This window comes from Rhamphochromis longiceps, linkage group LG5 (assembly GCF_057381845.1).
Source record: "Rhamphochromis longiceps isolate RC_006_pf linkage group LG5, R_longiceps_female_GT1.1, whole genome shotgun sequence".
NCBI classification, from domain to species: Eukaryota; Metazoa; Chordata; class Actinopteri; order Cichliformes; family Cichlidae; genus Rhamphochromis; species Rhamphochromis longiceps.
This window is the reverse complement of record NC_140561.1, coordinates 20,721,634-20,749,305: the sequence shown is the minus strand read 5'-3', so window position 1 is coordinate 20,749,305 and position 27,672 is coordinate 20,721,634. Positions and strand designations below refer to the sequence as shown.

Sequence of the window (27,672 nt, the reverse complement as noted above, 5' to 3'; positions counted from 1 at the left end):
TAATGACCCCCCGCCTCCCCCATGATACTATATTTCTAAATCTCAAAAGAAGAAAATGAAATGGGGTTAAGGCATTCTTAGAAGTCTTTTTTCGTGGAGAGGTGGGGATGAAAGTGGATGAGCGCTAACGCAGAGAGGTGGATGTGCGCACGCTCCCGCAGACTGAGTCGCTTCATTCATTTGAGTGGCCGAGCTGCTCTAAGCGTACTGCGCTCACCAAGCTTGTAAAAAGAGGCTTTTAAAACGGGGATCATGAGAGGCTCCTACACTCTACGAAACGCGCAGGAGAGGCCAGGTAGGACGCTGAGTCCTGTCTTTTATTTTTCGTTATTTGCTCCTTTGTACGTGACGTTGCCGCGAGTCTTCGCTGGCACGGAGTACAGAGTGTGCTGTACGCGAGCAGCTGGGCTAACGGGCGGATGAAGTAAACAAGTGTGTGTCACGTAGGCTTGCTCCGGAGCTGTCAGCGCTTTCAGCCGTGCAAATGAGAGAGGCAGACTGCGGGGCAAGCCTAGGAAATGTGTAAAAGACGACTGCTTTCAGATGTGTTGCAGTAAATAATGGATTTTTGTTACTTTTTAAGCGCTTTGGCAGCAGCTTCCTGCAGAGTCGCTGCAGCTGTTGCTTAGCTAGCTGCACGCAGCTGACAGCCATGGGAAGGAGAGCAGAGACTTGTAAACACTGTTATCACAGGGTCATAGTAGTTATGTGTCAAACATCACGCCCCAGACTCATCCCTATTACTGCCTGGGCTGTGATTCGGGAATATCTGATACATTTCTGGAGCTGGCCGTTGATCTGGCACTGCTCAAACTTGAAAAAGTTGATGGTTAGGAGATAATTATGAGCATACTGGTAAAAGGAGAACTTCTGGCTCTTCTTGCATTCACTATGACCTCCGGGTAGCTTTGTCCTCTCCCACGTGGCTTCATAAGTTTTGTAATCCATTAACCAGTTATAAGAAAACGTCACTCTTGCTGTTACACCAGGGTCTCAGAGACGTGTGGATCTTTATTAGCAGTAACTCGATGATTTCCAAAAGCACCTCCTGTGAAGTCATTTTATTAACACAGCAGGGGATGGTGCACAAGGACTAAAAGAGATTTCAAAGTCTAAACAGACGCTCAGGTTTTGTCACTCACTGCTTACTACTCTGTTTACTTCTGCTTGCTGTTCTTGTTCCTCCATTACTCGTTTGCACTTGTGCATAACAGCGGCACTTGGCCTAGTTCTAATGCTATGTCCCATATAATACAACGTTTATATTTACTATAGGAACAGGCTCTTATGTAATTCTATTAGTCACGTATCCCGATGAGTCTGTTTAACGTTGCATAAGACACCATGCAGGCAGGTACACAGATTTCCTGCCGTTCTTTTTCGCAGCTGTGGTCACGGAGGTTTAAATGTGTGCAGGCTGAGCTGCTGTGGCAGGTGTACGAGGGATGAGCAGAGCTCAGGCTGCACTGGTGAGGAGACGTGCTTCACTGGCTGTCCTTATTATGCATAGACACAGAGTACACAGAGAGAGGTGGGGCTGGGCAGAAAAACAGGAAAATCATACTGGAGTCAGTCTATCTGTGTGCAGCTGATCTGTTTATACTGAGGGGGCTGTTTAGTGTGGCGATGGCAGCTGATGTGCATATTAAGCTGCCCTTGCTGTTTAACAATAATCACTGCTACTCAGAGTGGAGGGTTGGAAAGGCACTGAGTTGTCTTAGTCATGAGCACCAATATGTGGTTATAACTGCAGATTGGCTAGGAATATGTTCCAGCATGTGCAGCAGAGTCTTAACAGATTATATCATTATGTTTAGCCACAATAGCTGTAACTCCCGCAGGATATTTATCTCTGGGGCTCAGAGGCTGCCTCAGACGCTGCAATAAGACCGCCTTCTTTCACCATCCTTCTCTCTGTAATAAAATACCATAAAAAAATCTTTATATTTGGACATTTTCATATCCTCCAGATTGTGGCTCTAAATCCCTTTAGTCCCTTCTTAAAGGCTTGGTCTCACTGTCCCTGCACTTCCCTCTCCCTCCTGCCCTCCCTCTCTCCGTCTGCTCTATATCTAGGTGAAAGTTCACCCGCTCACACAGACTTGCAGCGAAGGCTTGATGCAGGCTGAGGCTGTGTCATGTTTATGCACTGAGTGTGCAGCTCCACAGTGCTCTAATCTAGCTGCTGTTTTTGCATGTGAGAGAATTCAACCTCAAGGTCGTTGGAGGTGTTTTTGATGTGCCTTACTTGGTCTTTGTTAATCACCCCCGGATGAAACGTCTCCTCTGTTCTGCACACTATTTAATTAAGTATGAACCGACAAAATGATTCTGGGTCACACCATTCATACAGATTAGTTACAAAGATATTACTCTTTTAATCTGTGTTAATTGACAAAAGCAGCACATTGGCAGCATATTTGAAAAGCAGAAACAATAAAAAGGCTCTATTTTTAGCTTCTCTGCTGTGAAGATTTGCTGATTTTTGCTGGCTTAAAGGTGATTGAAAAGGAATTTCAATCACCTTGAACACAGGAAATTGTGAGCAACATTTCGTGTGATTTTTCAGTCCTTTATCGGAGTCAAAATGGAATCAAATGCTTAATAAAGCAGACAAGACCACAGACTTTTAATAGCTTGACAGCTTCAGGCATTATCACTCAGCAGTGTAGACAAATCCTTTCAGATGAGTCCGAAAATCAAACTCTGTCTTTTTAGGATTATCTTGTTGCCAATTTCCTACAGTCTAAAATGAGCCAGAAGGGCAAACACTGAGTAAAAGTACCCGAACAGGAATTTGATAATGGTCATTGAGAATTTCCAGCTTACCTCTTAAACAGTGAAACCATTGGGACAGCCTGGGATCAATTTCATCTACAATGTCATGTTCTCTAATGAATGCGTGTTTTTTACATGGTCAGCAGGAAGCGAGGTCCTGATGTGTAGAGGTAAAATAACCGGGCCTACAATGATATTCGGTTATGGAGTGAACATAATTTTTCTTCTGTATGATGCTTGATGCACAACACACATCCAGTGACATAAGGTAACTCCTCAGTGGTCGTCAACATTTCAAGGTGCTAAATATGAGTGTTTTGTATTTTTAAAATGTCTGTTACTCCCAATCAGCTTTTCCTTATTGTCATGGTGGTACTTGATAACCTTGAGCTACCCCTCCAGTGCATCTGCCTGCAGACCAACTCCGACTCCACCGTGTTGGATTGCAGATATCTATAACAGTCCTTGTTGTGCTGGTGCAGGAGGGGAAACTCTAACCAGAATCTGCAAGCTCACCACGAGCTACAGAGCAGAACAACGACTACCCAGCAAGTCCAAAGATGGTGGTGTTGGAGTCTATCTGAGGGAGGAAAGAAATCAGGGAATGCCTCAGCCGCAGGGATTGAAAATAGGCCAGGTCATCTTTATTCCATCACTCTTAATTTGGATCATATTCGGTTTGCAGGACGGTTTCATGTGTATTTAACAGATTTCAAAGCCATCTCAAACAAGCTGCTTCGAGCAAGAAGACAGAAAGAAAGTGTTCTCAAACCAAAGCAATCCACGTGAAATATGGGTTATAAAGGCTGCTGTTTGGCACTGGTTGTGTAAATTCGGGGTGAACTTTGGCCCACATTAGATTGGAATCTGTTACATATTCCTCTAAATGATGCTGCGGGTCAAAGCCTATATTTAGGGAAAGTAGGATCATAGTGGCCCAGAAACAGGACTGCCATCTGCTCTCGTCTGCAGCCCACATGAACAGAGTTTCAAATCCAGATACTTTTCACTTAGAGATCTTCTGAGATGTTTTTTGTGGAAGAAATTATGAAAGCAGAGGAGTAGACTTAGAACTTGTACATATACCAAATATTCATACATACATACAAAGAGTTTGTTAAGGATTATATTGAAAAGGTCAAATGTCTCGGGTCATTGCAGGTCATTAGATGCTGTATTTTAGCAGGATGAATTTAAAGACTAATTTATATAGTCGTTACTGGACATTATGTATTTGTTATTCATTTATAATTTACATTTATCAGATATGTCACTTGTGTTGTTTGTGCCATTCAACAGATTAAACTGACACAAACTTTCCAAGAACTCAGACTCTGAGTGATTGAAGAATAACTTTTACTGTCCCTAAAAGCCTCCCTAGGCTGTAGCATGCATGCTTGAGTGCTTTTATTTGCTTAGAAAGCCAAATGTTTGAGCATGTCTGTTGATTTCCTGAAGCCCTGAAGTGAAAGGCTGATGGGATTAGTGCTACTGACATGCTGACTGCTCTCAGACACTCCTGCCTGCTGACCTTTTGCCTAATGACCTCTGGTGACACTATAAACGTCTCCTTACAGATTTGTCCTCATTGTAGGGCCTGCTTTGGTGAAGCACAGCGCCCTCTGGTGTCAGAACCTTGGTATTATGTTTGGGCTTGTCAGCATTGAGGATAAACGATGATTACAGGATGTTATTGAACTGACATGACTCACTTATTACTTAAAAGTGCAATTTGAGTCTTCTGTTCATCTAAATTTGTCACTGAGTTTAATCTGGGGCTGCAGGATTGATCTTTTCCTGCCTCTGCAGGTTTGTGCTGCCGTCTGCATTTTCTCACAGGTTCCCATTTATTGTTTGAGACATAAAAACTGTCAAGCAAGCACATTGTGGCTTCTGACTTTGACTTTTACCCAACTTATTTTCAGTTTATTTATGATGCATGGTAGACTTTACTACAAGTGGGAGCAAATAACTGATTCACACCTACCTAACAGAAAATTAATCTGCTTTTTTTTGAGAAACAGAGAGAAATGTGACGATGTGTTGGTCCATGTCCATGTAAGTTATCCTCCTCGGACCCGAGCTCTTGGTTTAGATGCATTTTAGATGTGATGACTTCGATCTGATGAGAATATAAACTTATCCTATTTGAACAGGAATTTGTTACATTGTTACATAATTGCTGTAGCTTTTTAAAGTATTTGTGTTTTTAAGACAACACACTTATTTTTCAGTATAACACAATAATGTCTGTCTCTGTGTTAGCACTGAGCTGAAGTGGACATATGAGTATTGGACTGTTGCTGTATATGTTACCCCGGGCCATCTACTTAGTGCCTTTTGTGGTATTTCTTACTGTAGCTATGGTAATGTTACACAGCTCAGCTGCAAACCCTACCTCAGTGACTGTTTCACCACTTAATTGATGGCTTTAAATTGTCTGGCAAAACTGAGGTGCTTGTGTTCGACTCTGTTTGCGGTCGGTCAACGCATTGGCCAGAAACATCAAATCCTCAGCTAATCTTGGAATTATTTTCCTGTCTTCAAGCTCATTCTTGTCAAGCTCAGTCTTTACTGTCACTCAGTAAAAAACCAGGCTCCTGCCTAAATACGCAAAGCTGCTAAGGCCTTATTCCAACCGTCGGCCTCTCTTGTTTAACTCTTTCACGCTCTTATTTTAAATCCAGAGGCGACTACACTTTGGAAGTTGTGGGGCTTAAACTTTGGAAAAGCCTTCCTCTTTATATCAGTTTGGCTGAATCAATGTGTTGTTTAAAACGACTGCTGAGAACTAGTTTTTCACAGGTTACCATTTCCTTAAATCCTTGGCCTGTTACGTTTGGCTAAGTAATCACTTATGCTTGAATCGTGTTTATGTACTACTATATGTTGGGGTGGTAAATACATGTTTTTTGACAGACTTTAAAGCTATTTGTAAATGTGTGTTTAAAAAGTAAAAATGAGGATAGTTATTGTTATTCTCCCCGCTTTTTATTTTATTTTTATCATTTTTATTCAGAAACCCCTAGGCTTTTCTTATATCATTTTATATAACGGTAAAAATAAACTACTATAATTTGTCAAACACTAATACTATACTATACACTATATTCGTGTTTATTAACCAGTTTCATTTTTTGTTTAAAAAAATATTTACATCTATCAGACGGGAGTTTCTGCTGTATCTTACTTTGCTGGCAACTTTTGCCACATGAAGCATGTGTGATCAGTGAGGCCCGTGACTGGGTCGTGTAAAGCTGAGGCTTCCATGGTTTTCACGATGATGTTGAGCTGAGCTCCCAGTAGTCCGCATGCCCTTCTTTCCTGCCAATGCGCCTCTGCTATTGGCTGCTGGGCCTCTCGTTCCATTTCTGATTGGCTCAATTTCTTGCTGCATTCACTGCCCATGTGTGCTTCATGTGAACGCCTAAAACTTGTTTTTCACTTAGCGTCTTCGAATCGTACGTACGTAGTTCACGAGTCATTACGGTAACTTGTAAACAGTCGCGTTTTCGTGGATTTTTATTTTTATTTATTCATTTATTTATTTTACAGATGGTGGATGCTTGTGATATTTTCAACACAAGACGCTAAGAAAAATGCTTCACAAGACTTTAAAACACAAAATGGTCAATAAAAGCATTGAACTTTATATGACCCTGGAGTGAATTGAGTATTTGCTTGATTGAGTATTATTTGGGTAAACATTATAATGTCTTTGGAGTATTTTGTCTGTTATTAACACAATTGCATTTGAATTCTTCAAACTCAGTTGGGGCTCTTAATCAGACTTCCATACGCAAAATCATGGTGGGAGTTTTTATGTAAGCACCTGGGATAATACTGTCACGTGAAATATGTAAATACATTAATTCACGCTAACATGGGGGAAAAGACGACTGAAGTATCGTTACAACCTGTACCGGGACATTTTGTTTTCTTCCCTCCCTCGCTTTCCGTTGCGCTCAGTATCCAGTCCTTACGGTAATGGGGAAACTGCTGTTCCTCAGCTGATATATAACATCTACCCCCCTGCAGAATTTCAGTGCCAGGCTGAAGCCCACCGCCTCAGTTTGTTTTCAGGAGGGTAACGTAAATGACCCAACAACCAGGATGATAGACAATCAAGAGTTTATGGTGGAGGGTTACCCGCGGGAGCTCACCCAGAACCCGCTCAGGAAGATCTGGATGCCGTGCAAAAACGGCCACATCGCTCATAGACGCGGTAAGATGCAGCAGGTCGTCAAGTGCGCAAAGGATGTGTGTCGGAGATGCGATTTCACTCATCTGTGGATATGATCTCGTCTCTGGTCTCTCTCACTTTTGTTCTGTTTTGCACGTTTAATGGTCAGATTTGTGCTTGAACTTATCACATTACGCACGGCTGGTTGAGATGTTGCGTGCTCGGTAATGTTGCATCAGGCGCATCTTGTCTGGTCCATATTTCTCCTGACATCACATGCAGGGAGTGGGATTCTGAATCAGCTTAGCATCCGATTACACAGGTCTACTCCTTATGTTAGTTTATCTTGTAGGTGTAACACTGGGCAGCTGTCCTGTAATGTGACCCGGGTGCTTGGTTTTGTGTCTGATTTTCTCTCTCACTTTTCTTTTCTTTTTTTTTTTTTTAATTTTTTTTTTTTTTGCTGAGTCATTGTCTGCCTTCCCCAGAGCTGTTTTTAGTTTTAGTTAAAAAAGCTATAGCTAGTCCAGTCCCGTTTTGGCATAACACACATCAGTGACCATGTAATAATATTATGCTGCATGAGTCTCCTTAGACATCAGTCTAAATTTCCTTATCTCAAATGTATTTGATGTGTGGGACTGTCTCAGTACTTAAAGATATTCCTATGGATGTTTCTTTTTTTGCATAAGCAGGTTTGTTTTTTGTTTTTTTTTACTATACAAACAAATAACAGCAAAAAAGTAATTAGTAACAGAAGAAAAACGGAAAATGCTAGTTTAAGTCTTTAATTTAAACACTTGTTTGGGGCTGTAACAAGCAGACCTTTGTGGTGGTCCAGCTGAATTTCAGCCAAGTCTGAGTTGTTGCGACTGCAGAGCACAAACCTGGCATTTTCCCACCTAATTAATCAGCATGTGCTGCTGGTTAGCTATTAAGGAAACATGTAGGCTTATGTTCTGCTGTCTGAATTTATGTGCTCCTCACAGCCTTGTTTTTAGCTGCACTTTTAATTGTCATTTTTTCTTGATCTCGGCCTGTCTCAGACATGTCGGAGCTGGCCCCCAGCTCTCATAGAGCCCGGCGAATATAAAATGCACATGAAGGATTTTAGTCTGAAGCACGTGGCTTGCATTTTTAAGCAGTCTCATTGTTTTACCTCATCTTTATTCTGTAGCAGTGCATATAACTGTTACAAAAAGGGTTTTTTTTTCTCCAAAAAAGCCCTCTAGACTAATTGGTGTGAATTATTGTTGATCACCAAATTAAATACGTGAAAAGCTTTCAAATTTAGGTTCTTTTGTCTCTCCGTCTCTGTCAGTGTGCATGACAAACTGCCCGACCCTCATTGTGACAGTTGGACTTCCAGCCCGAGGGAAAACCTACATTTCAAAGAAGCTCACACGCTACTTAAACTGGATAGGCGTGCCAACGAAAGGTAGGAGCCACTTCCTTAAAATCATGCATAAAGTGACAACCAACATTGCTCTGTGTAAACATGACAGCCGTCTCTCAACAGAGTTCAATGTTGGCCAGTACCGGAGGGAGTGCCTGAAAATCTACAAATCCTTTGAGTTTTTCCGTCCAGACAATGAAGAAGGCCTAAAAATCAGACGGTGAGTCTGCACATGGTTTTCTGGATGTCATGCAAAGTTTCATTCCAACCATTCCACCAGACTTCACCCATGTGTTGAAGAGAGGAGAGCTCAGCTGTGAAATTACCTGCTGGGTTGATCGGTCAGATTGAAAACCTGGTAGCTTTCAGCTATTGTTGGCACATGGATTAACCGCTACAGCTTGGTTTCATGTATAAAATAATACATTTTTCTTTCACGATGTAAAAAAGAATGCAACAAAGACCTAGAATAATCCCAGTACAAATCTGAAATGTAAAAATCTCTCGTGTCTTTCCACAGTCAGTGCGCTTTGTCAGCTCTTAATGATGTACGGCAGTACCTGAGCGTCGAAGGAGGACAGGTTGCGGTGAGTCCTTGATTCTGTCCCTGACGTCTGCTGTAATCCTAGAACACAGAAGCATATAGAACGGCTGCAGAACGCTTGTTTTTCCATGTTGTTTCAGGTCTTTGATGCCACTAATACAACAAGAGACAGAAGAAGGACCATCATCATGTTTGCTGAGCAGAATGGATACAAGGTATGTTTAAAGCAAGATGGTACTCTCTTTTTCTTTTTTTTAAAATTTGGATTGGCGACCTCAAAGTTAGCTGTATTTTCTTGTCATTTCAGGTATTTTTCGTGGAGTCTGTGTGTGAAGACCCAGAGGTCATTGCCCAAAATATAGTGGTAAGCTTTGTCTCCTTTCATTGAATCCAGTAGAATCAAAACAGGACTTTTAAAATTTCTGATATACTTCCCCAAACATTGGCTGCTGAGTCCAAAATAAAAATCAAGAGAAAATTTAGCTTTAAAGTTCATCAGAACTGAGTTGCAGACATAGACTTTATATGAAAGATGGATGTAGCTGCTGTAGCATCACCAGTTGGTTAGTGAAGTCCAGTTTTGAAGCTTCGTGTTGAGCTTTTTAGAGTGCTGCTGTCTTGGTGTTTTTGAAAACACACATCATGATCGAGGTGTGGATGGGACTCAGAAAACAAGGATGCTCGCCTGAATGGTTGTTTAGTTGTTGCGAATGAGTCTTGAACCAAGCTTAGACTTTAAACTAATTACGAAGGACTTCACTGAGGTTGCAGACCAAGACAGAGAGAGTCAGCATGAGGCAGCAAACTTCCCCTTCCTTGTTTCGTCTGCTCAAATCCTCTCCTTGTGTTTCCTCTTTGTAGCAAGTTAAGCTGGGAAACCCAGACTACATTGACTGCAACTCAGATGAGGCCATCAAGGACTTCATGAAGAGAATAAAGTGTTATGAGTCATCCTACCAGCCTCTGGATGAGGTTCTCGACAGGTGACGACATACAAAACATGAAAGCGCTGGATTTTCAGCTGGATTTCTTGCAACATGAGTTAAACATTAGGTTTGATGTATGTAGATGTTGAACAGTAGGCTCTGACACAGGGATGCAGTTCTCCTTTCAGTCATGAAAACAAATGGAGCTAGAGTTATTTAATTTTTTTGCATTTTGCACATTTTACCTCCATCTTGTATCTGGGCTTGTTTTGCTTCTTTTCACAATGGAGCGGGTTTCTGTCTTTATCAGCTGCACATCTGCTAGTTAGGTCATGGCTGCAGTTACATGAGAGGGTCAAATTTTAGGATAGCCCTACCCTCTCACAGTGTGACCCATCAGTAGAGTGGATGAAATCAGTTCAAGCTCACAGGTGATTAACAGAGCGTCTCGTTTCAGGGATCTGTCCTACATAAAGATAATGGACGTGGGCCGTCGTTACCTGGTGAACCGTGTCGTTGACCACGTCCAAAGCCGAATTGTCTACTACTTGATGAACATCCACATCACACCGCGCTCCATCTACCTCTGTCGCCACGGTGAGAGCGACCTCAACATCAAAGGACGCATCGGAGGAGACTCGGGCTTGTCTGACAGAGGAAAAGAGGTCAGTGTCTGTGCATGTAGAGAAAATATGGCAGCACATATGTTTCAAATCACCGAGTTGATCTAATGCATCCTTCTGTGGTGCTCTCTTGCTGTCCAGTTTGCCAAACGTCTGAGGAATTTCCTCCAGGAGCAAAACATCAAAAATCTTAAAGTGTGGACGAGCCAGATGAAGAGGACAATCCAGACCGCGGAGATCCTTGGAGTGTCGTACGAACAGTGGAAATCTCTCAATGAAATCGACGCTGTATGTCCACTTCAAGTTTTCCTTACTTCTGTGCAAAAGCCTCTGTGGAAACATTTGCGTAAATGCTGAACATGTTTCCTCCTCTCTTTCCACAGGGCGTGTGTGAGGAGATGATGTACGAGGAAATCCAAGAGCGTTACCCTCTGGAGTTTGCCCTGAGAGACCAAGACAAATACCGGTACCGCTATCCGAAAGGAGAGGTGAGCATAAAACTTATTTTTTAAGGATTTTTTTAGTTGTTTTTTGGTTGTTTGAGTTTTAAAAACAGTTGAGAGTGTGACTGATCTGCGAACCTCATTCAGTCATATGAAGACCTGGTTCAGCGGCTGGAGCCTGTGATCATGGAGTTGGAGAGACAGGAGAACGTTTTGGTGATTTGTCACCAGGCAGTCTTGCGCTGTGTTCTTGCATATTTCCTGGACAAGACTGCAGGTAAGAAGGACTCAAAGTAGGTAGTTTGAAGTTTTTTTTACTTTACCATCAGAGTATGCTTTTTAAAGTCTGAACCTGAAACTTACTATAACTTTCTGTCACCACAGATGAGTTGCCTTATCTTAAGTGCCCTTTGCACACAGTACTGAAGTTGACACCAGTGGCTTACGGTAAGTTCTGTAAATTAAAAAGCTTCTAACACATTCACAGTTATGCATGAGTCCTTAAATTCTATTCTTGTTGTATCAGTGGAAACAAAATTTCAGCTTGTATTAACTTGTATCAAAAGCAGTTAGATGTAAACTTTAAGATAAATATTGTGAAAATGTTTATCAAAATAAAACACCTAAGATATTAAAAATGGCTTGCCAGTGGGCGTGAACATAATATTATATTTATTTAGTATATTTAAAAAGGAACATTTCTGTATTATAAGTAACTACTGTTTGCTCTTACGCAGGATGTGAAGTGGAGTCTTTCTGTTTAAGCGTGGATGCTGTAAACACACAAAGAGACAGACCAGAGGTAGGTGTCACCAGCAGCACTCAGACCTTTGACCTCACTGCATTTTTACCCTGTGACCCACAACTCAGTCAGGAGGCTCCCTCACACTGTATACATAGGAACCACGACAACAAATAATATTCAATGAAACAAATGATACTCAGGCAACATTATTACAAATGTTTAGATTCTCTAAGCTGCGGACTCAGTGGTGTTTCACACTCTTTAGAGAAAAGAATTCATATAAAAATAGAATTTAAAGTTTGGGTTAGTCTGTGTGCAGATTCAGTATAAGGTTTTAGGGTTTAGAATAAATTTGTGTCTGTATGTATTGCTGATGCTCATTTCACAGTACAAACAGGGGTCTGAGGGATCTGAATGGAGAATCCAGAGAATTGATCTGTCAGTTGGCTGTAATTTTGTATCTGCTGATATCTAATCTCAGAGCACAGGTTACCGTGGCGATATCCTGCTGAGAACAAGCCTATTCATTTATGTCCTCTGTAAAGGATGTTTGTTTTTGGTCTATATCTTTTGATTTATTTGAGCTATGCTAATAAATCCTGACTAGGGATGGGTATTGATAAGATTTTCATGATTCCGATTCCATTTTCGATTCTGTTTAACGATTCGATTCTTTATCGATTCTTTTTAAAAAAGGAGAACACTAAGGTCGATTAGCTTAGAACTTTGTTTTACATCTTCTCTTTGAACAAGATAGAAATTTAGAAGTAACATGGCCTTACAAACCCAACAGTGAGATCTTAAGAGATCCACAGCCTACGGCTCTTCAATGGGGTGTCACAGGGTCCCCAGGAAAAAAATTGTAAATGTAAAATAATAAAATAAATATTCTTCTGTAGCAATTACACAAGAATATCCAGTAATGTTCCTGCCTACAATTAAACACATTCACTTACCAAAAATCGGGGGCATCTGCTGTGGCAAATGGGTTCAAGCCTTTTACCACAAACTTAGTCACTGCTCGGTGACTGTGGCGGAGGCGTGGCCCCGGGCGCAGCTGCAGGGGAGGAGTGGAGCGGAAGGCTCATCAGGGCGGCGCTGCGAGGCCGGTAAGAACAGCTGATGTTGTTTATGGACTGATGATGGTCTCCCTCCGCTGTGTTTATAGTGAGACGAGGAGGAGCGGCCAGGGAAGAGATCAGCTGGGCTCGTGAGCTGTCAGACTGTGTGACTGAGTCAGCTGTCAAAACAACAACACTTGAATAAATGTGGAAGTTGGCTGTACCTACCTGTGTGTGCGTGTGTCTGTGCCTGGTGTATTCCACAAGTGGTGCCGAAACCCAGGAAAGTGCCGGTGGGGAAATGTCCGACCCACAGGCCGTGCCACCCGCCCAGCCTCTGCAATTCTTGGCGCAGATGCTGGCGGAGATGGCGACGATGAGCCGGGATCAGGCGGCCGACCAGCGTGCCCACCTGGCCGCGCTGCGGGAGCAGACGGACCGGCAGACGCAAGTTCTGGAGCGGCTGGTCGGGGCCGCTGCCACGCCGAAGCCCTCGCCACTGTCGGTGGCGGTGCCCCGGATGGGGGACGGGGACGACCCACAGGTTTTTTTGGAGACCTTCCGTGCCACGGCGGAGGCTTGCCAATGGCCGCGGGAGGAGTGGGCTCCGCGGCTGCTCCCCCTGCTGTCCGGGGAGGCACAAACAGTGGCCCTGAGTCTGCCTCCGGCGTCGAGGAGCAGCTTCGCGGACGTGAGCCGGGCGGTGGTGGACAGGCTAGGGCTCACCGCCGAAGACCACCGCCGGCGGTTCCGGGCCTGTCGGCTGGCTACAATGGACCGACCATTCGCCTGGGCCCGGCAGCTGCGCGACGCGGCGGTACGCTGGCTGCAACCGGGAACATCGGAGGGGGAGACGAAGCTGGTGGACAAGGTGGTGCTGGAGCAGTTCACGGAGGGACTGCCAGCGGAGACGGCGAGATGGGTCCGGTGCCACCGGCCCGCAAGCTTGGAGGTAGCGGTGACGCTGGCGGAGGACCACCTTGCCGCTGGAGCAGGGGAACCCGGGGACGCCGGACGGAGGCCGAACAAACAGGCCCCGGTGCCGGCCCCGAGGCGCCGTGTGCCGGCACCAGGGCAGGCAGAGCGGCTGCCGGCGCTGAGCCCCACTAACCCTTTCGCGGCGTTGGTGCCGTCCAGGGCAGCCGAGCCAAGTGGAGCCGCCCCCGAGCCACGGAGAGCAGCACAGACGCCGGGGCCGGAGTGTTGGAAGTGCGGGCAGCCGGGGCACCTGAGGAGGGATTGTCCGCTTATGGAAGTGGGGCAGGTGTTTCGTGTTGCTGGCGCCCCAGCACCCTCCCCCGGTCCAGGAGGGACATACAGTATTCCGGTAAGGACTCGAGGGGGTATACGCCAGGCGTTGGTGGACACGGGCTGCACGCAGACCCTCGTACACCAAAGCTTGGTTCGCCCCGGGGCATTGCTGGAGGCAGAATGGGTGGAGGTGAGGTGTGTGCATGGTGACGTTCACAGGTATCCCATAGTGCCGCTGTTATTAAAGTATAAGGGCAAAACGCATAGAGTAACGGCGGCGGTTAGCCCGCGCCTGTCGCACCCCCTGATTCTGGGTACCAATTGGCCGGGGTTTCATCAGCTACTGGGGCAGTACGCGGGGGTGCGATCCCGACCGGAAGCGGGGTGTAGCGTGTGCGCGGCGTTCAGCGGTGACGCGGGGTCGTCCGACACTGACTCCGGGGGGGAGGAGCCGGCGGGTCCCTCACGGGACGTCCCGCCGGCCCCGGAAGTGTCCCCCATGGGTGATTTCCCACTGGAGCAGTCACCCTACGCTCAGCCTTTGACCAAGTGATGGCTATTGATGGTCACGTGGTGCGCCCTGAGGCCGCGCAGACCTACCCGTGTTTCGTCTTATTAAACGACCGATTATATCGAGTGAGTCGTGACACTCAGACTGAGGAAACACACACCCAGTTGTTGGTGCCGCAGGGCCGCCGGGAAACGCTTTTCCAGGCGGCCCACTATAACCCCATGGCAGGGCATATGGGCTATGAGAAAACTCTGGAGCGAATAACGGCCCGATTTTATTGGCCGGGCATCCGAGCGGATGTGCGCCGCTGGTGCGCGTCCTGCCCGGACTGCCAACTTGTTAACCAGCCGGCCATACTGAAGGCGCCGCTGCGCCCTCTCCCCCTCATTGAGGTCCCGTTTGAGCGCATCGGCATGGACCTCATCGGGCCGTTTCACCGGAGTGCACGCGGCTACCGCTTTGTGTTAGTCCTGGTGGATTACGCAACGCGGTACCCGGAAGCAGTTCCGCTGCGCACCATCTCTGCAAAGAGTGTGGCGCAGGCACTGTTTCAGGTCATCTCCCGAGTCGGAATCCCGAAAGAGATACTGACTGACCAGGGCACGTCGTTTATGTCTCGTACACTGCGGGAACTGTACGAATTACTGGGCATTAAATCTATTCGGACCAGCGTCTACCACCCTCAGACTGACGGGCTGGTGGAGCGGCTGAATAAGACTTTAAAGTCCATGATTCGGAAGTTCATTAACGAGGATGAACGCAATTGGGATCACTGGCTAGACCCTCTGTTATTCGCAGTGCGGGAGATGCCCCAGGCCTCCACGGGATTTTCTCCCTTTGAACTGCTGTTCAGCAGGAGGCCACGTGGGGTGCTCGACCTGATTAAAGAAAGCTGGGAGGACGGTCCGAGCCCCGCCAAAAATGAGATTCAGTACGTGTTGGACCTGAGAGCAAAACTCCACACTTTGGGGAGGTTGTCACGGGAGAATTTGCTCCAGGCTCAGCAGCGTCAGCAACGCCTGTATGACAGAGGGGCTAGGCTCAGGCAATTTTCACCGGGAGATAAAGTGCTTGTGTTACTCCCTACTTCCAGCTCGAAGTTGCTCGCCAAGTGGCAAGGACCCTTTGTGGTCACACGGCGAGTCGGGGACGTGGACTATGAGGTCGCTCGGTCGGACAGGGGAGGAGCCACGCAGATTTATCACCTCAATCTCCTCAAACTGTGGCGAGAGGTTGAAACCGCTTCTCTGGTGAGCTTGGTGAAGGAGAGAGATGAGTTGGGGCCTGAGGTGCCAAATTCTATCATTCCCGCCTCCCTCCCTTGTGATGACCATCTCACACAGGCCCAGAGAGCGGATGTTGTCGCGTTGCAACAGCGTTTTGCGGACGTGTTCTCCCCCCTGCCCGGCCGGACGTCCCTCATCGAGCACCATTTCGTGACGCAGCCTGGCGTGACGGTGCGTTCACGGCCCTACAGGCTCCCGGAGCACAAGCGAAAAATCGTGCAGAGGGAATTGGCGGAAATGCTGAGGATGGGAGTAATAGAAGAGTCGCACAGCGCCTGGTGTAGCCCCATCGTTCTGGTGGCGAAGAAGGATGGGTCTATACGGTTCTGTGTCGACTATCGCAGGGTGAACGAAGTGTCACGCTTTGATGCCTACCCCATGCCTCGGGTCGACGAGCTCCTGGACCGGTTAGGCACGGCCCGCTTTTTCACGACACTGGACTTAACCAAGGGCTATTGGCAGATTCCCTTGTCTGCCGAGGCCAGGGAGAAAACGGCCTTCTCCACTCCGTACGGTTTGTACCAGTTCGTGACACTTCCGTTTGGCCTGTTCGGGGCCCCGGCCACTTTCCAGCGTCTCATGGACCGGGTACTGCGTCCGCACGCAGCGTATGCTGCCGCCTACCTGGATGACGTGATCATCCACAGCGACACCTGGGCGGAGCATGTGCTGCGGGTGGCCGCGGTCCTGGAGTCCCTGAGGGGGGCGGGGCTCACGGCCAATCCGAAGAAGTGCGCGGTTGGACGGAGGGAGGTGCAGTATCTGGGGTACCACCTGGGGGGCGGGCAGGTGCGTCCACAGGTGGAGAAGACGGCGGCTATCGCATCCTGCCCGCGCCCCAGGACGAAAAAGGAGGTGAGACGGTTCTTGGGGTTGGCGGGTTACTATCGTCGCTTTGTGCCGGGGTTTGCGCAGCTAACCAGCCCCCTGACCGATCTCACTCGAAAGGGTGCCCCGGATCTGGTCCAGTGGACGGGGCCGTGCCAGGCGGCGTTTGTGCAGGTGAAAAAGGCTCTCTGTGGGGAGCCGCTGCTTCACACTCCTAACTTTTCCCTCCCTTTTGTTCTGCAGACTGACGCCTCGGACAGAGGGCTGGGAGCCGTTTTGTCCCAGCAGGTAAGGGGGGCCGACCGCCCTGTCCTATACATCAGCCGGAAGCTAGCAGAGCGCGAGCGCCGGTACAGCACCGTGGAGAAGGAGTGCCTGGCCATCCGGTGGGCGGTCGGCTCCCTGCGCTATTACCTCCTGGGACGCTCATTCACCCTCTGTTCGGACCACGCCCCGCTGCAGTGGCTCCACCGCATGAAGGATGCCAACGCCCGGATCACCCGGTGGTATCTGGCGTTGCAGCCCTTTAAGTTCAAGGTGATCCATAGGCCGGGGGCGCAGATGGCAGTGGCCGATTTCCTCTCTCGCTCGCGGGGGGGGGGGGGGGGGGGGGGGGGAGTTGGCTCGGCTGGACGGCTCCCCGGCCTCGAACGGGCGGTGGGGGTGTGTGGCGGAGGCGTGGCCCCGGGCGCAGCTGCAGGGGAGGAGTGGAGCGGAAGGCTCATCAGGGCGGCGCTGCGAGGCCGGTAAGAACAGCTGATGTTGTTTATGGACTGATGATGGTCTCCCTCCGCTGTGTTTATAGTGAGACGAGGAGGAGCGGCCAGGGAAGAGATCAGCTGGGCTCGTGAGCTGTCAGACTGTGTGACTGAGTCAGCTGTCAAAACAACAACACTTGAATAAATGTGGAAGTTGGCTGTACCTACCTGTGTGTGCGTGTGTCTGTGCCTGGTGTATTCCACAAGTGGTGCCGAAACCCAGGAAAGTGCCGGTGGGGAAATGTCCGACCCACAGGCCGCGCCACCCGCCCAGCCTCTGCAATTCTTGGCGCAGATGCTGGCGGAGATGGCGACGATGAGCCGGGATCAGGCGGCCGACCAGCGTGCCCACCTGGCCGCGCTGCGGGAGCAGACGGACCGGCAGACGCAAGTTCTGGAGCGGCTGGTCGGGGCCGCTGCCACGCCGAAGCCCTCGCCACTGTCGGTGGCGGTGCCCCGGATGGGGGACGGGGACGACCCACAGGTTTTTTTGGAGACCTTCCGTGCCACGGCGGAGGCTTGCCAATGGCCGCGGGAGGAGTGGGCTCCGCGGCTGCTCCCCCTGCTGTCCGGGGAGGCACAAACAGCGGCCCTGAGTCTGCCTCCGGCGTCGAGGAGCAGCTTCGCGGACGTGAGCCGGGCGGTGGTGGACAGGCTAGGGCTCACCGCCGAAGACCACCGCCGGCGGTTCCGGGCCTGTCGGCTGGCTACAACGGACCGACCATTCGCCTGGGCCCGGCAGCTGCGCGACGCGGCGGTACGCTGGCTGCAACCGGGAACATCGGAGGGGGAGACGAAGCTGGTGGACAAGGTGGTGCTGGAGCAGTTCACGGAGGGACTGCCAGCGGAGACGGCGAGATGGGTCCGGTGCCACCGGCCCGCAAGCTTGGAGGTAGCGGTGACGCTGGCGGAGGACCACCTTGCCGCTGGAGCAGGGGAACCCGGGGACGCCGGACGGAGGCCGAACAAACAGGCCCCGGTGCCGGCCCCGAGGCGCCGTGTGCCGGCACCAGGGCAGGCAGAGCGGCTGCCGGCGCTGAGCCCCACTAACCCTTTCGCGGCGTTGGTGCCGTCCAGGGCAGCCGAGCCAAGTGGAGCCGCCCCCGAGCCACGGAGAGCAGCACAGACGCCGGGGCCGGAGTGTTGGAAGTGCGGGCAGCCGGGGCACCTGAGGAGGGATTGTCCGCTTATGGAAGTGGGGCAGGTGTTTCGTGTTGCTGGCGCCCCAGCACCCTCCCCCGGTCCAGGAGGGACATACAGTATTCCGGTAAGGACTCGAGGGGGTATACGCCAGGCGTTGGTGGACACGGGCTGCACGCAGACCCTCGTACACCAAAGCTTGGTTCGCCCCGGGGCATTGCTGGAGGCAGAATGGGTGGAGGTGAGGTGTGTGCATGGTGACGTTCACAGGTATCCCATTTAAAGTACTGAACACAAGTGAACTCGTACACCTCAGCATTGATTCTGTTTACTCCAGTGGTCTCACTGACTGAAGTCGACCCATCCTGTGTTATTGTCTTAAGTTTAAATATGTAGCATATGTGTGAACACAATGAGGAAAAATAACAGGGGCACTCCTTCAGTGTTTTTAAGTTGTTTTAATGGCATTTCAAAAAAATTAATTTATTTCTGATTGTGGCTGATTTGTATTTACATTCATTATTTATAGACGTGTATTTTATGCATAATGTAGCTTGTTTTCTTAACTATGTGATGGAGACTGTTGCTTTAAATCTCAACATTGTTGCTGTTTCTAAAATGATTCAGTTTCACTATTGCGATCTAGGCTTTGTGTCTGTGCTACCAAAGTGAACATGTCAAACCTCCAATAGAACCAATAAGTTGTTTTACAAAAAATCAGCATTAATGTTAACTTGCTGGTGGATACAAAAAGACTGATTTAATTGAATGTAACATCATTTCTTCTCAACTGTGTTGAGTCTTGCACATTGTACACATAAAAATCTAGATAAAAATAAATATGTTTGTTTCTCACACTACTCTTTTGGTCAAAGTGTTTATTTTGTCAAAGCTAAATTACACAAAGTGATTACACTTAACGCAGAAAACTGACTTCAAGTCATACATGTCAGTGGGGTGTGGGTAGATGTCTGATCAGCGGCTGATATTAGCCGTTTGGCGATGTGTTAACACTGATGTTTATAACAGCTGAAAAATTTAAATTGAGTGTTGCTGTGGTATAATTTATGCATGGTTTCTCCACCAGAGGGCACTCTGCAGCTTCCCAGTTAGCAACACACATTTGGAAGGCCACAAATAACAACCAGCGGATCTGAGTAGCCGGGCTGAATAAATAACTACACATTACAAAAGTATCTGTCAGTGTATATGAATATTAGGTTTTTAAATAACCAAATATCAGTATTAACAAATCTGACATCAGTCGTGCTCGAGTGTGAAACGGAATAAGTTATCAATAATTAAGCTGTGTATCAATACTTGAAAATTAAATGCTAGCTTCTGTAATGCCCTTTTAACACACATTAAAAATCTGTTTGACTTTCGTACCGCTAAAGGCCTCTGGAATATGTTTTAATTATTTGAAATCAACAGTTTAAACAGATTTTTTTTTTCTTTTTCTTTAATGTCATCATTAAGAATCACTGTAGCTGCACTCACAAGGTCTGCTAGTACCACCTCATGAGACAATGGCTCATTCTTATACTGAATATGGAAATCAGGTAATTAATGAACAGGTGAATTAATGTAAAACTAAATGTAACTCAGTTTTTTCCTCTCGTCCCTCTTCCAGAATGTGAATGTGCAGCGCAGCACTGAAGACGCTCTGCAGACAGTCCCTGCTCACTTCTAACCTCCTCCACTTCCTGTTCCAGCCGAGACCTCATCTGACTGTTTTTTTTAGGATTTCTGAACAGCCTTCACGGTGCTGCTCAGCTGCTGAATGAGGCAGCTTTTTGCCTGTCTCAGAGACATCTTTTTACACTCTCACTGTAAAGCACTTTCTTTAAATGTCCTCCATTTTATACATTTATTTTAATCGCAAAGAGCTTGACTCTCTTTGGGGGAGGGCAACAAAAGGCAGATGTGATTTTTGTTTTATATGTGGACCTTGTTAAAGGTGCAAAAATATTAACTTTAATCATTGTCTCCATGATTATATTAATATTTACTGTATAGTGGGCATTGTATACTGCCATATGGGCCTGTTGTTCGTTTCTGAAGGTGTTTTTATATGAAGAAAGAGAAGGAAAAAAAACACCAGAAAAAGATCGAGGACACTAATCACAAATTGCTTCTTAAGTGTTTTCCTTTTCTTGGCTGTTAACGTTTCTTTTATTTTTTTTTTTAACTAAATGGAAAAACGTGCCGTGACCGCGCTGTGTTATAAATGAAATCATTCCAGAGATTTAACAGCGAGCAACCCCCCCCCTCCTGAAAAAACATTATGGGGGGTTGAGATATTAAATGCATGCAGCGTGTTTTCTCAAAAACGTAAGCTGATATGCTAAAAATACGAAATGAAGCGCTTCCATTGTTGTAATCTTATATATAAATAGCTTTGTATATAAGACTAAACGTTCAAAGGCTGTTACATAAAGCATTTTAAATCACTCCAACCTTCACAAATGAAAAAGATTATAACATAAAACTGTGAAAACTGTAGGTGCATGTTTGTTAAATTTGTGTGTAAAAACATGTGTATTATACTTTTTGTGGGGTAATGGCTTATATTACTATACTGGGGGGAAAAATAACCCAAAATGCCTTTTGTGTTTCCAGCTGTTAGACCTCAATAAATTTGAATGTTTCTTGTAAAGAAAACTGGAGTTGTGTTTAAAGACTGAACAGAAATCACAGAAAATACAAAGCAGACTGGGTTTTTTATTCGTCTTCATTGCCAGCAAATGTATTCTTGTTTCATCGACGACAGACTCGTCTGTGTACTTGTGAACTACAGCAAGAATCATTATCCAATTGATTGCATTCATGGGTTGAAGTCTGTTGTAACAAAACAGGAAATTAATATGCATATAGTATATATATATTGTCTATATATTTAAAAAAATTAAATTATCTGGAAAAAAAAAAGATCCATATTAGCCTGTGCTCATGAATATTGATAACTCTTTTTAAGGACCTGCCCTGACTCGTTATGTTCAAGGCAGAAATGAATGTTTCACACGTAAATCTTCAATATGTACAACCACCAACATTTCTGAGCACAGAGGGAATTAAAGTTTAAAGGCTAAAAGCTCATTGGCCTGTACATCATTACTGTACGTCTTATGTAGCTCAGCTTTTATTGGCTGATCATAGTTTGTCTCCTCTGATGTGAACGCTCCACAGTGACGGCCAAGATTGCAAAAGGAATGCATTTTTCCGAGTTTCTTCGGTCTCAGAACTGCAACAGAAGAACAAAAAGCAATGAAAATCATATTTTAACTCTTGGTCATCTTTATTTAAAGTTTTGCACGTGAAAGAATTACTGAAACTCACATTTTTGAGGAACTCCTCAGCGACGATGCGAGCCCTGGCATTGACAGACAGCTTCATTTCACTAATCTCCTTGTCAATTTCCTCCATGAAATGAATGACAAAGTCCACTAGCTTGTGCTTGTACATCTGTTCTGTGTGGAAATTGGTGATGAGAAAGCTGATGTCATAGCCCTGTGAAATTAAAGAGAACAGTAATGTTAACGATGATCTCATCACCACATTCACTTGAACTGAATGCTGTTGAGTTCAAAAAGTAATATAACTCTCAATACTTGAATCAATGAGCTTGTTATTTGCAACTAAACTTTATCTTTTATTTGTGGAAAACACTGGAGGTAAAAGGGCACGGAGCTAAAACAACTTTTAAGAACATGTCGCTACCTACATAACTATATAAAGTTTTTGTGTTTAATAATGTTTATGACACTTGAAGGTTCATAAAAGTTTTTATTTTTAATTTTCCTCTTGAACACTGCCCACCCCTTACATACTACATAAAAATACTTAACGAAAAGATAAACAATTAAATGACAGGAAAGTTCACAGTAAATTAAGAAAACATTATCTTTCATAATTACAGGACAGTCTGTGCAATGACCTATCATACGATTTTCTGTATTTTTGCACATTTATCATGTGCTAAATGACCCATTTGTGGCATTTATGCACCTATAACATGTTATAGGCATTGCATCAGTTTAATTTCACAATACTAACATCTCATTTATATACACAAAATTATGAATGACATAATGGCACCATGTTGCCCAGCAACCACCTACCAACTGACTAAAATCCTCTGACTAAACAATACTGATGTACTGTATGTACTGATGATAATATCATTATTAGTAATAATAACAATAATAACAATGCGGGTTAAATTTGACGTTGTCTTTGGTTTCTTTTGGCAAATGAATTATAATAAACTATGTGTAGAAAGCTGCAGAATTTAAAACAGTTTTTTTCATTTTTTAAATATTATAATTATTGTCAATGGCAACAAAATGCCCAACACCTCTAATAGGAACCATCTAAGTGTGACTGATGCATTTTCCAAGGCCACTTACCTCCACTGGTTTCCTCCTCAGGATGAAGAAGTTCTCTGCTCTCATCATCATGAAGCGCATGAACTTGTGGCACAGAATCTTCTCAATCTCATCGGCCTAGAACAAATTAGTTAATTAATTAAAAATAATAATGGGAATTACAAACAGCTGTGACGTTTACATGAGTGTGTTAATTACTAACATCTGGTGTAAGTCAGGGTCTGCACTCACCTGCTTGACAGCGATGCTGACTCTGACAGAGTTGATGGAGCCTTCGATCAAAACCTTCTCCTTGTCATTACGGCTGATGATTACAGGCTGGAGGAGCAACTCTTTACTGCTCCTAAAAAGAACCAGAGAAACACACACGCAGACTATAAACACTATAGATCCGTAGGCATTGTGATGTTAAACTCCTTCAAGTTTTACGCTGTTGCTAGGCTCACCTCACTTCCACTTCTGGCTTGTTGTGTCTCTCCACCACTTGTGAGGAGAAATTCTCCAGGCAGAGGGCGGCCTGCAGTGTGGCACGCACAGCGTTGAGATACGGGCGCAACGTTGCTGTCTGAGAGTGAAAATCGAAGAAAAAAAAAACAAGAGAATATTTTCTTAACCATGTCTGTCTATTCCCAGGTACAGCCAAGTGTGACTGGACAATGAGAGGTCATGAGTGTTTCATACCATTTCTCCTGCTTGCAATACTTGCTTATGTTCAAAAGGTATGTCAAGTCAAAATACAGTCCTGTCATTAACACCAAGATAAAGGTATCCATAACAGGAGAAAGAAACCACCAAGAAATCCACTACTGATGCTGGTGTAGAAGATATATAAAATCTCAATCAATAAGGGGGAAACCAACATAATACATGCAGCTGTTGTAACGCAGGTAGCTCTGAGTGACACTGATTCATTTTTGGCACATGGACGACAGGAGATTTATTTAAATCTACTGTAAAAACATCCCCAAAAGGAAGTTGCTAAATTGCAGTTGCTGACAACTTCCTTTTGGGGATGACAATGTGATGTGACAGACAGACGTTATAGTAGGGTTAATGAGAATTTCACCCCTTATTAGAAATAAATTGTGAGAGATTAGAATGGATGTGGTCAAGCGAGTCATCTTTAACCATATGTATGTGTACACCAAGAAAACATTCCTAACATGGTCGGGGTTTTCGGGGATGACTGTGGCTCCATCCAAAGAGCATGAAAGGGCTGAATTGTTTGCTCAGTATTAAAAATGATGTGAGTCATATGTTATGGCATTTGCACTCACCAGATCTAAACCCAGTTGAAAACCAAAGTAGGATTTTCAGTTGGCGAGTTAGCCCATAATGAGATACATACTGTTTGATGACACTTAAGGGATCCTCATCAAACATGTTTTTATTTTATTTTATATTGTATATTTTTTAACTGCCAAAAAATGGTAATGACTTTGTTCACTTTATCCTCTGATCACATCCATAAATCAAAGTCATCAATATCACAATGCAGCATACACTCATTGGTCACTTTATTAGGTACACCTGTTTAGCTCCTTGTTAATGGAAATATTTAATTAGCAAGTCACATGGCAGCAACTCAGTGCATTTAGTCATGTGGACCTGGTCGAGCAATTTGCTCAAGTTCAAACTGAGCATCTGAGTGGGGAAGAAAGGAAGTTTTAAGTGAGTATTTCAGAAACTGCTGACTGACTGAGATTTCCCCACACATCCATCTCTAGGGTTTATAGAAAATGGTCCAAAAAAAAAAAAAAAAAAAAAAAGGAAAAGAAATATACAGTGAGCTGCAGTTCTCTGGGTGAAAATGCTTTGCTGATGCCACAGGTCAGGTGACTGGCCACAGTGCTTCAAGCTAATAGGAAGGCAACAACTAAAAAAACAAAACAAAAAACCTTCTCCAAAATTGGACAACGGTAGACTGGAAAAGCTTTACCGGTCTGATCAGTCTCAATTGCTGCTGACAGTTTCAACAGTCAGATGGTAACATCAACATTTGAGGTAAACTACATGAGAGCATGGATCCATCCAGCCTGGTGTCATTGGTGGCGTGATGGCATGAGAATATTCTCTTGTCACCAACTGAGCACCATTTAAATCCCACAGAGAGTACCCAGGTATTGTTGTATACAATGTACCCATCTTCTGATGACTGCTTCGAGCAGGATAAGACACCATGTTTCCTAGCTCAAAACATCTCAAACTGGTTTTGTGAACATGATGAGAGATCAGATATGAATCCAGTAGAGCACCTTTCTGATGCGGTGTAATAGAAGGCTTGGATCAAGAACATGCAATCAACAAACCTGCAGCAACTGTGTGATGCCATCGTGCCAAAATGGCCCAAAATCTGTGATGAATGCACCTTGTTCAATCTGTGCTATTAACATTCAAGGCACACCTGAAGCAAAACGTACTAGCAAAGTGTGCCTAAAAAGTGTTCGGTGAGTGTTGCCACATGCCCTACAAAAGTCAGTAAGACAAATAAAAATGTTAAAAGCTTTTATTCAAATATGCAACATGGCTTAGCAATAGAATTATTTTTTTTTTTACATAAGCTCCAGAGGGTGCAGCACCTCCACCCTAAATCTCTCCTTATCAAACATAACATCGGGTCAGCTGTGACAACCAGCTCGCCAGATGCAACCCTCCCTTTTCAACACCGCAGACAGCACTGTACGCTATTTAACAATTAATATTACTACAGAGTAAGGACCTATCTGTTCACACCATCAGCATATGAACTATAACCAAACAGCAATCTGCCTTTTCTTTTAGCAAGAAAACTAGCTGGCTAAAATTAGCCTGTTAGCAATCCCGGTCACCTAGCTACTCTAAGTGTCACAAATGGGGAGTAACAAAATCCGTTTATGGGTGCATTTTCCGTTAACGAACGGCTACAAACCCAAAACCCACAACGCCGAATATGTACGACTATTCAGCTATGTCGTTTCATAAGCACATATGTCTAATTTCTCTTACCATTTCTCAGTGTCAGGAGAGGCGGCTAAAGGCGGAAGTAGCTGCACTAACGGAGTCTCTTCTGTGAATATTCCGGAAATTATCCGCTGCTGCCGCCGCTGTGATGATACTGTCGATCTGTAACCAAGCAAATACAGGGCCAGTATGGCTGATACCAGTATCGATAATAATACTTATAATTTATAAAGGAAGTGTAGCATTACTTATGTAGAAGTGTATCATGAGCTGTTTGTCATGACTTGAGAGTAATCATCATCAATTTGCAAATCTGAACATTCCACGATAATTAGTTAACACAACAAACCACACCTTTCAGGTTTTCATGTATATCGAAACTATTACGTTAAAAAGGAAAGCAAAGTGAGTGTCTGTTGTAGCTAATTAACGTCTACCAACATTATAATGCACCGTAATGTGAAATGGAAATGGAGATGATATATCTTCAGGAGTGGGACCACACCTCCATACATGCCCCTTCCGGTTCTCTGTCTGACCCCTTGTACTACAAGCTGTTTGTTCAAATCCTAAATTGCCTCAATTTATGCTCACACCATCTGCCATTATCTACTAGAAACGCTGTCAAACCTTTGACAAATTAGAATTTAATCCCAGCTAGTATTTTAGTTTCCTTAAATGGTAAGTCATTCCAGTAAAGCAGCTATAATTGCTTACCTAACTGGAATGCAGCTTTTGCAGTTGTCAGTAACGCCTGAAGAGCCTGCGGCTATTACTGCTTTTTCCGGTATTCTTGCTTTGCCTGGAAAGCAGAACAAGAATACCAGATGCTCATTTGATTCCTTTCCAATTCTATTTTTTCAGAGTTTGAGAGTTCTGGTAATACACAGTACTGCATGGTACTGCTCAGTGACACACACTTTAGTAAGCCCTATGCTTATTTTGAACATGGATAAAAAGAAATGCTTTTATGTGAGCGAGGCCTGTCTGCAACAGGATGCATTGTTCTGTTGTATAAGGCCATTCCAACATGTTAGCAGTTATTCTGGGTGATTTCCATTTTTTCTATAAAGTTAGGAGGAATAGCTATTGCTATTTTTCTAACTTTTTAGTGTTTTGCACCCATCCATCCAATTTCATCTGATTATCCAATTCATGGTGGCAGGAGGGACAGGTTACCAATCTGTCACTGAGCTAAATAGAGACAGAAAATTCATCTTCACAGGCTTGGTGATGCAGTGATTAGCACTGTTGCCTCATAACAAGAAGGGCCTAGAGCCTTTCTCTGTTGAGTTTCAGTATTCTTTCCAGGTAACTGCATACAGTCCAAAGACATGTGTGGGATTAGGCTAATGTTCAACTCTAAAATGACCGTAGGTGTGTGAATTGGGTCTTTTGCCAGAAGTGAATTTATCCCAAGTGGCCACATCTGCCACTAAAAAGCGAGAACGTAAGTGACGTAGTAGCTCATCCATCTCACTATCCATCACAATTCACAGGTGGTGGCAATATTACTTGTGTGGAGTTTGCATGTGCTCACTGTGCCTGTACCGGCTTCCTCCCACAGTCCAAAGACATGCTTTTTAGGTTAGTTGGTGATTCTAAAGTGGCTGTGGATGTGAGAAGTGCTTGAATTGTATAGAATAAAACACTGCAGAAATGTTTGGTTAAAATGTGACTTTTAGTCTAAAGTGCTCTGAGTGGTCAGTAGAAAAACTCCAAATGCAAGTACATTACATTAAAATCCATCCTAAGGTCAAGGAGGCTCAAAAACAGTCATTAATAGTGCAAATTCCTATTATTCACCGGCAAATGAAAGAGTTTGAGTTCAGGAGTATTATGACTACACTGAAATAAAAAGCATGAAAATA

At 45.1% G+C, this 27,672-nt stretch overlaps 4 protein-coding genes across 6 annotated transcripts; 3 read left to right on the top strand and 1 right to left on the bottom strand.

Annotated features, from left to right (window-relative positions):
• The first annotated feature begins 156 nt into the window (after window positions 1-156).
• Window positions 157-21,071, top strand: pfkfb4b (6-phosphofructo-2-kinase/fructose-2,6-biphosphatase 4b). 3 transcript variants are annotated; one of them, XM_085406523.1, is made up of 14 exons: window positions 157-295; window positions 8,283-8,399; window positions 8,481-8,577; window positions 8,878-8,944; window positions 9,042-9,116; window positions 9,209-9,265; window positions 9,763-9,884; window positions 10,285-10,492; window positions 10,592-10,738; window positions 10,834-10,938; window positions 11,041-11,170; window positions 11,278-11,340; window positions 11,631-11,695; window positions 20,107-21,071. In XM_085406523.1, the coding sequence occupies exons 1-14, from the start codon at window positions 253-255 to the stop codon at window positions 20,164-20,166; spliced, it is 1,356 nt and encodes a 451-aa protein (XP_085262649.1). In that variant the 5' UTR covers window positions 157-252; the 3' UTR covers window positions 20,167-21,071. The 3 variants fall into 3 exon arrangements, with proteins under 3 accessions (XP_085262649.1, XP_085262646.1, XP_085262648.1); XM_085406520.1 differs by lacking the exon at window positions 157-295 and adding an exon at window positions 6,796-7,003; XM_085406522.1 differs by lacking the exons at window positions 157-295; window positions 20,107-21,071 and adding exons at window positions 6,797-7,003; window positions 12,807-12,945.
• On the top strand, window positions 12,905-17,403 carry LOC146669882 (uncharacterized). The gene is made up of 2 exons (XM_085406525.1): window positions 12,905-14,026; window positions 17,381-17,403. The coding sequence occupies exons 1-2, from the start codon at window positions 12,905-12,907 to the stop codon at window positions 17,381-17,383; spliced, it is 1,125 nt and encodes a 374-aa protein (XP_085262651.1). The 3' UTR covers window positions 17,384-17,403.
• Window positions 17,471-19,308, top strand: LOC146669881 (uncharacterized). The gene has a single exon (XM_085406524.1). It carries the CDS (start codon window positions 17,479-17,481, stop codon window positions 18,754-18,756), a length of 1,278 nt encoding a protein of 425 aa, XP_085262650.1. The 5' UTR covers window positions 17,471-17,478; the 3' UTR covers window positions 18,757-19,308.
• A 283-nt stretch (window positions 21,072-21,354) lies between the features above and the next one.
• On the bottom strand, window positions 21,355-26,242 carry arpc4 (actin related protein 2/3 complex, subunit 4). The gene is made up of 6 exons (XM_085406526.1): window positions 25,847-26,242; window positions 23,308-23,426; window positions 23,093-23,204; window positions 22,883-22,978; window positions 21,813-21,983; window positions 21,355-21,717 (listed from the first exon to the last, which is right to left on the bottom strand). The coding sequence occupies exons 1-6, from the start codon at window positions 25,847-25,849 to the stop codon at window positions 21,712-21,714; spliced, it is 507 nt and encodes a 168-aa protein (XP_085262652.1). The 5' UTR covers window positions 25,850-26,242; the 3' UTR covers window positions 21,355-21,711.
• Window positions 26,243-27,672: the final 1,430 nt, after the last annotated feature.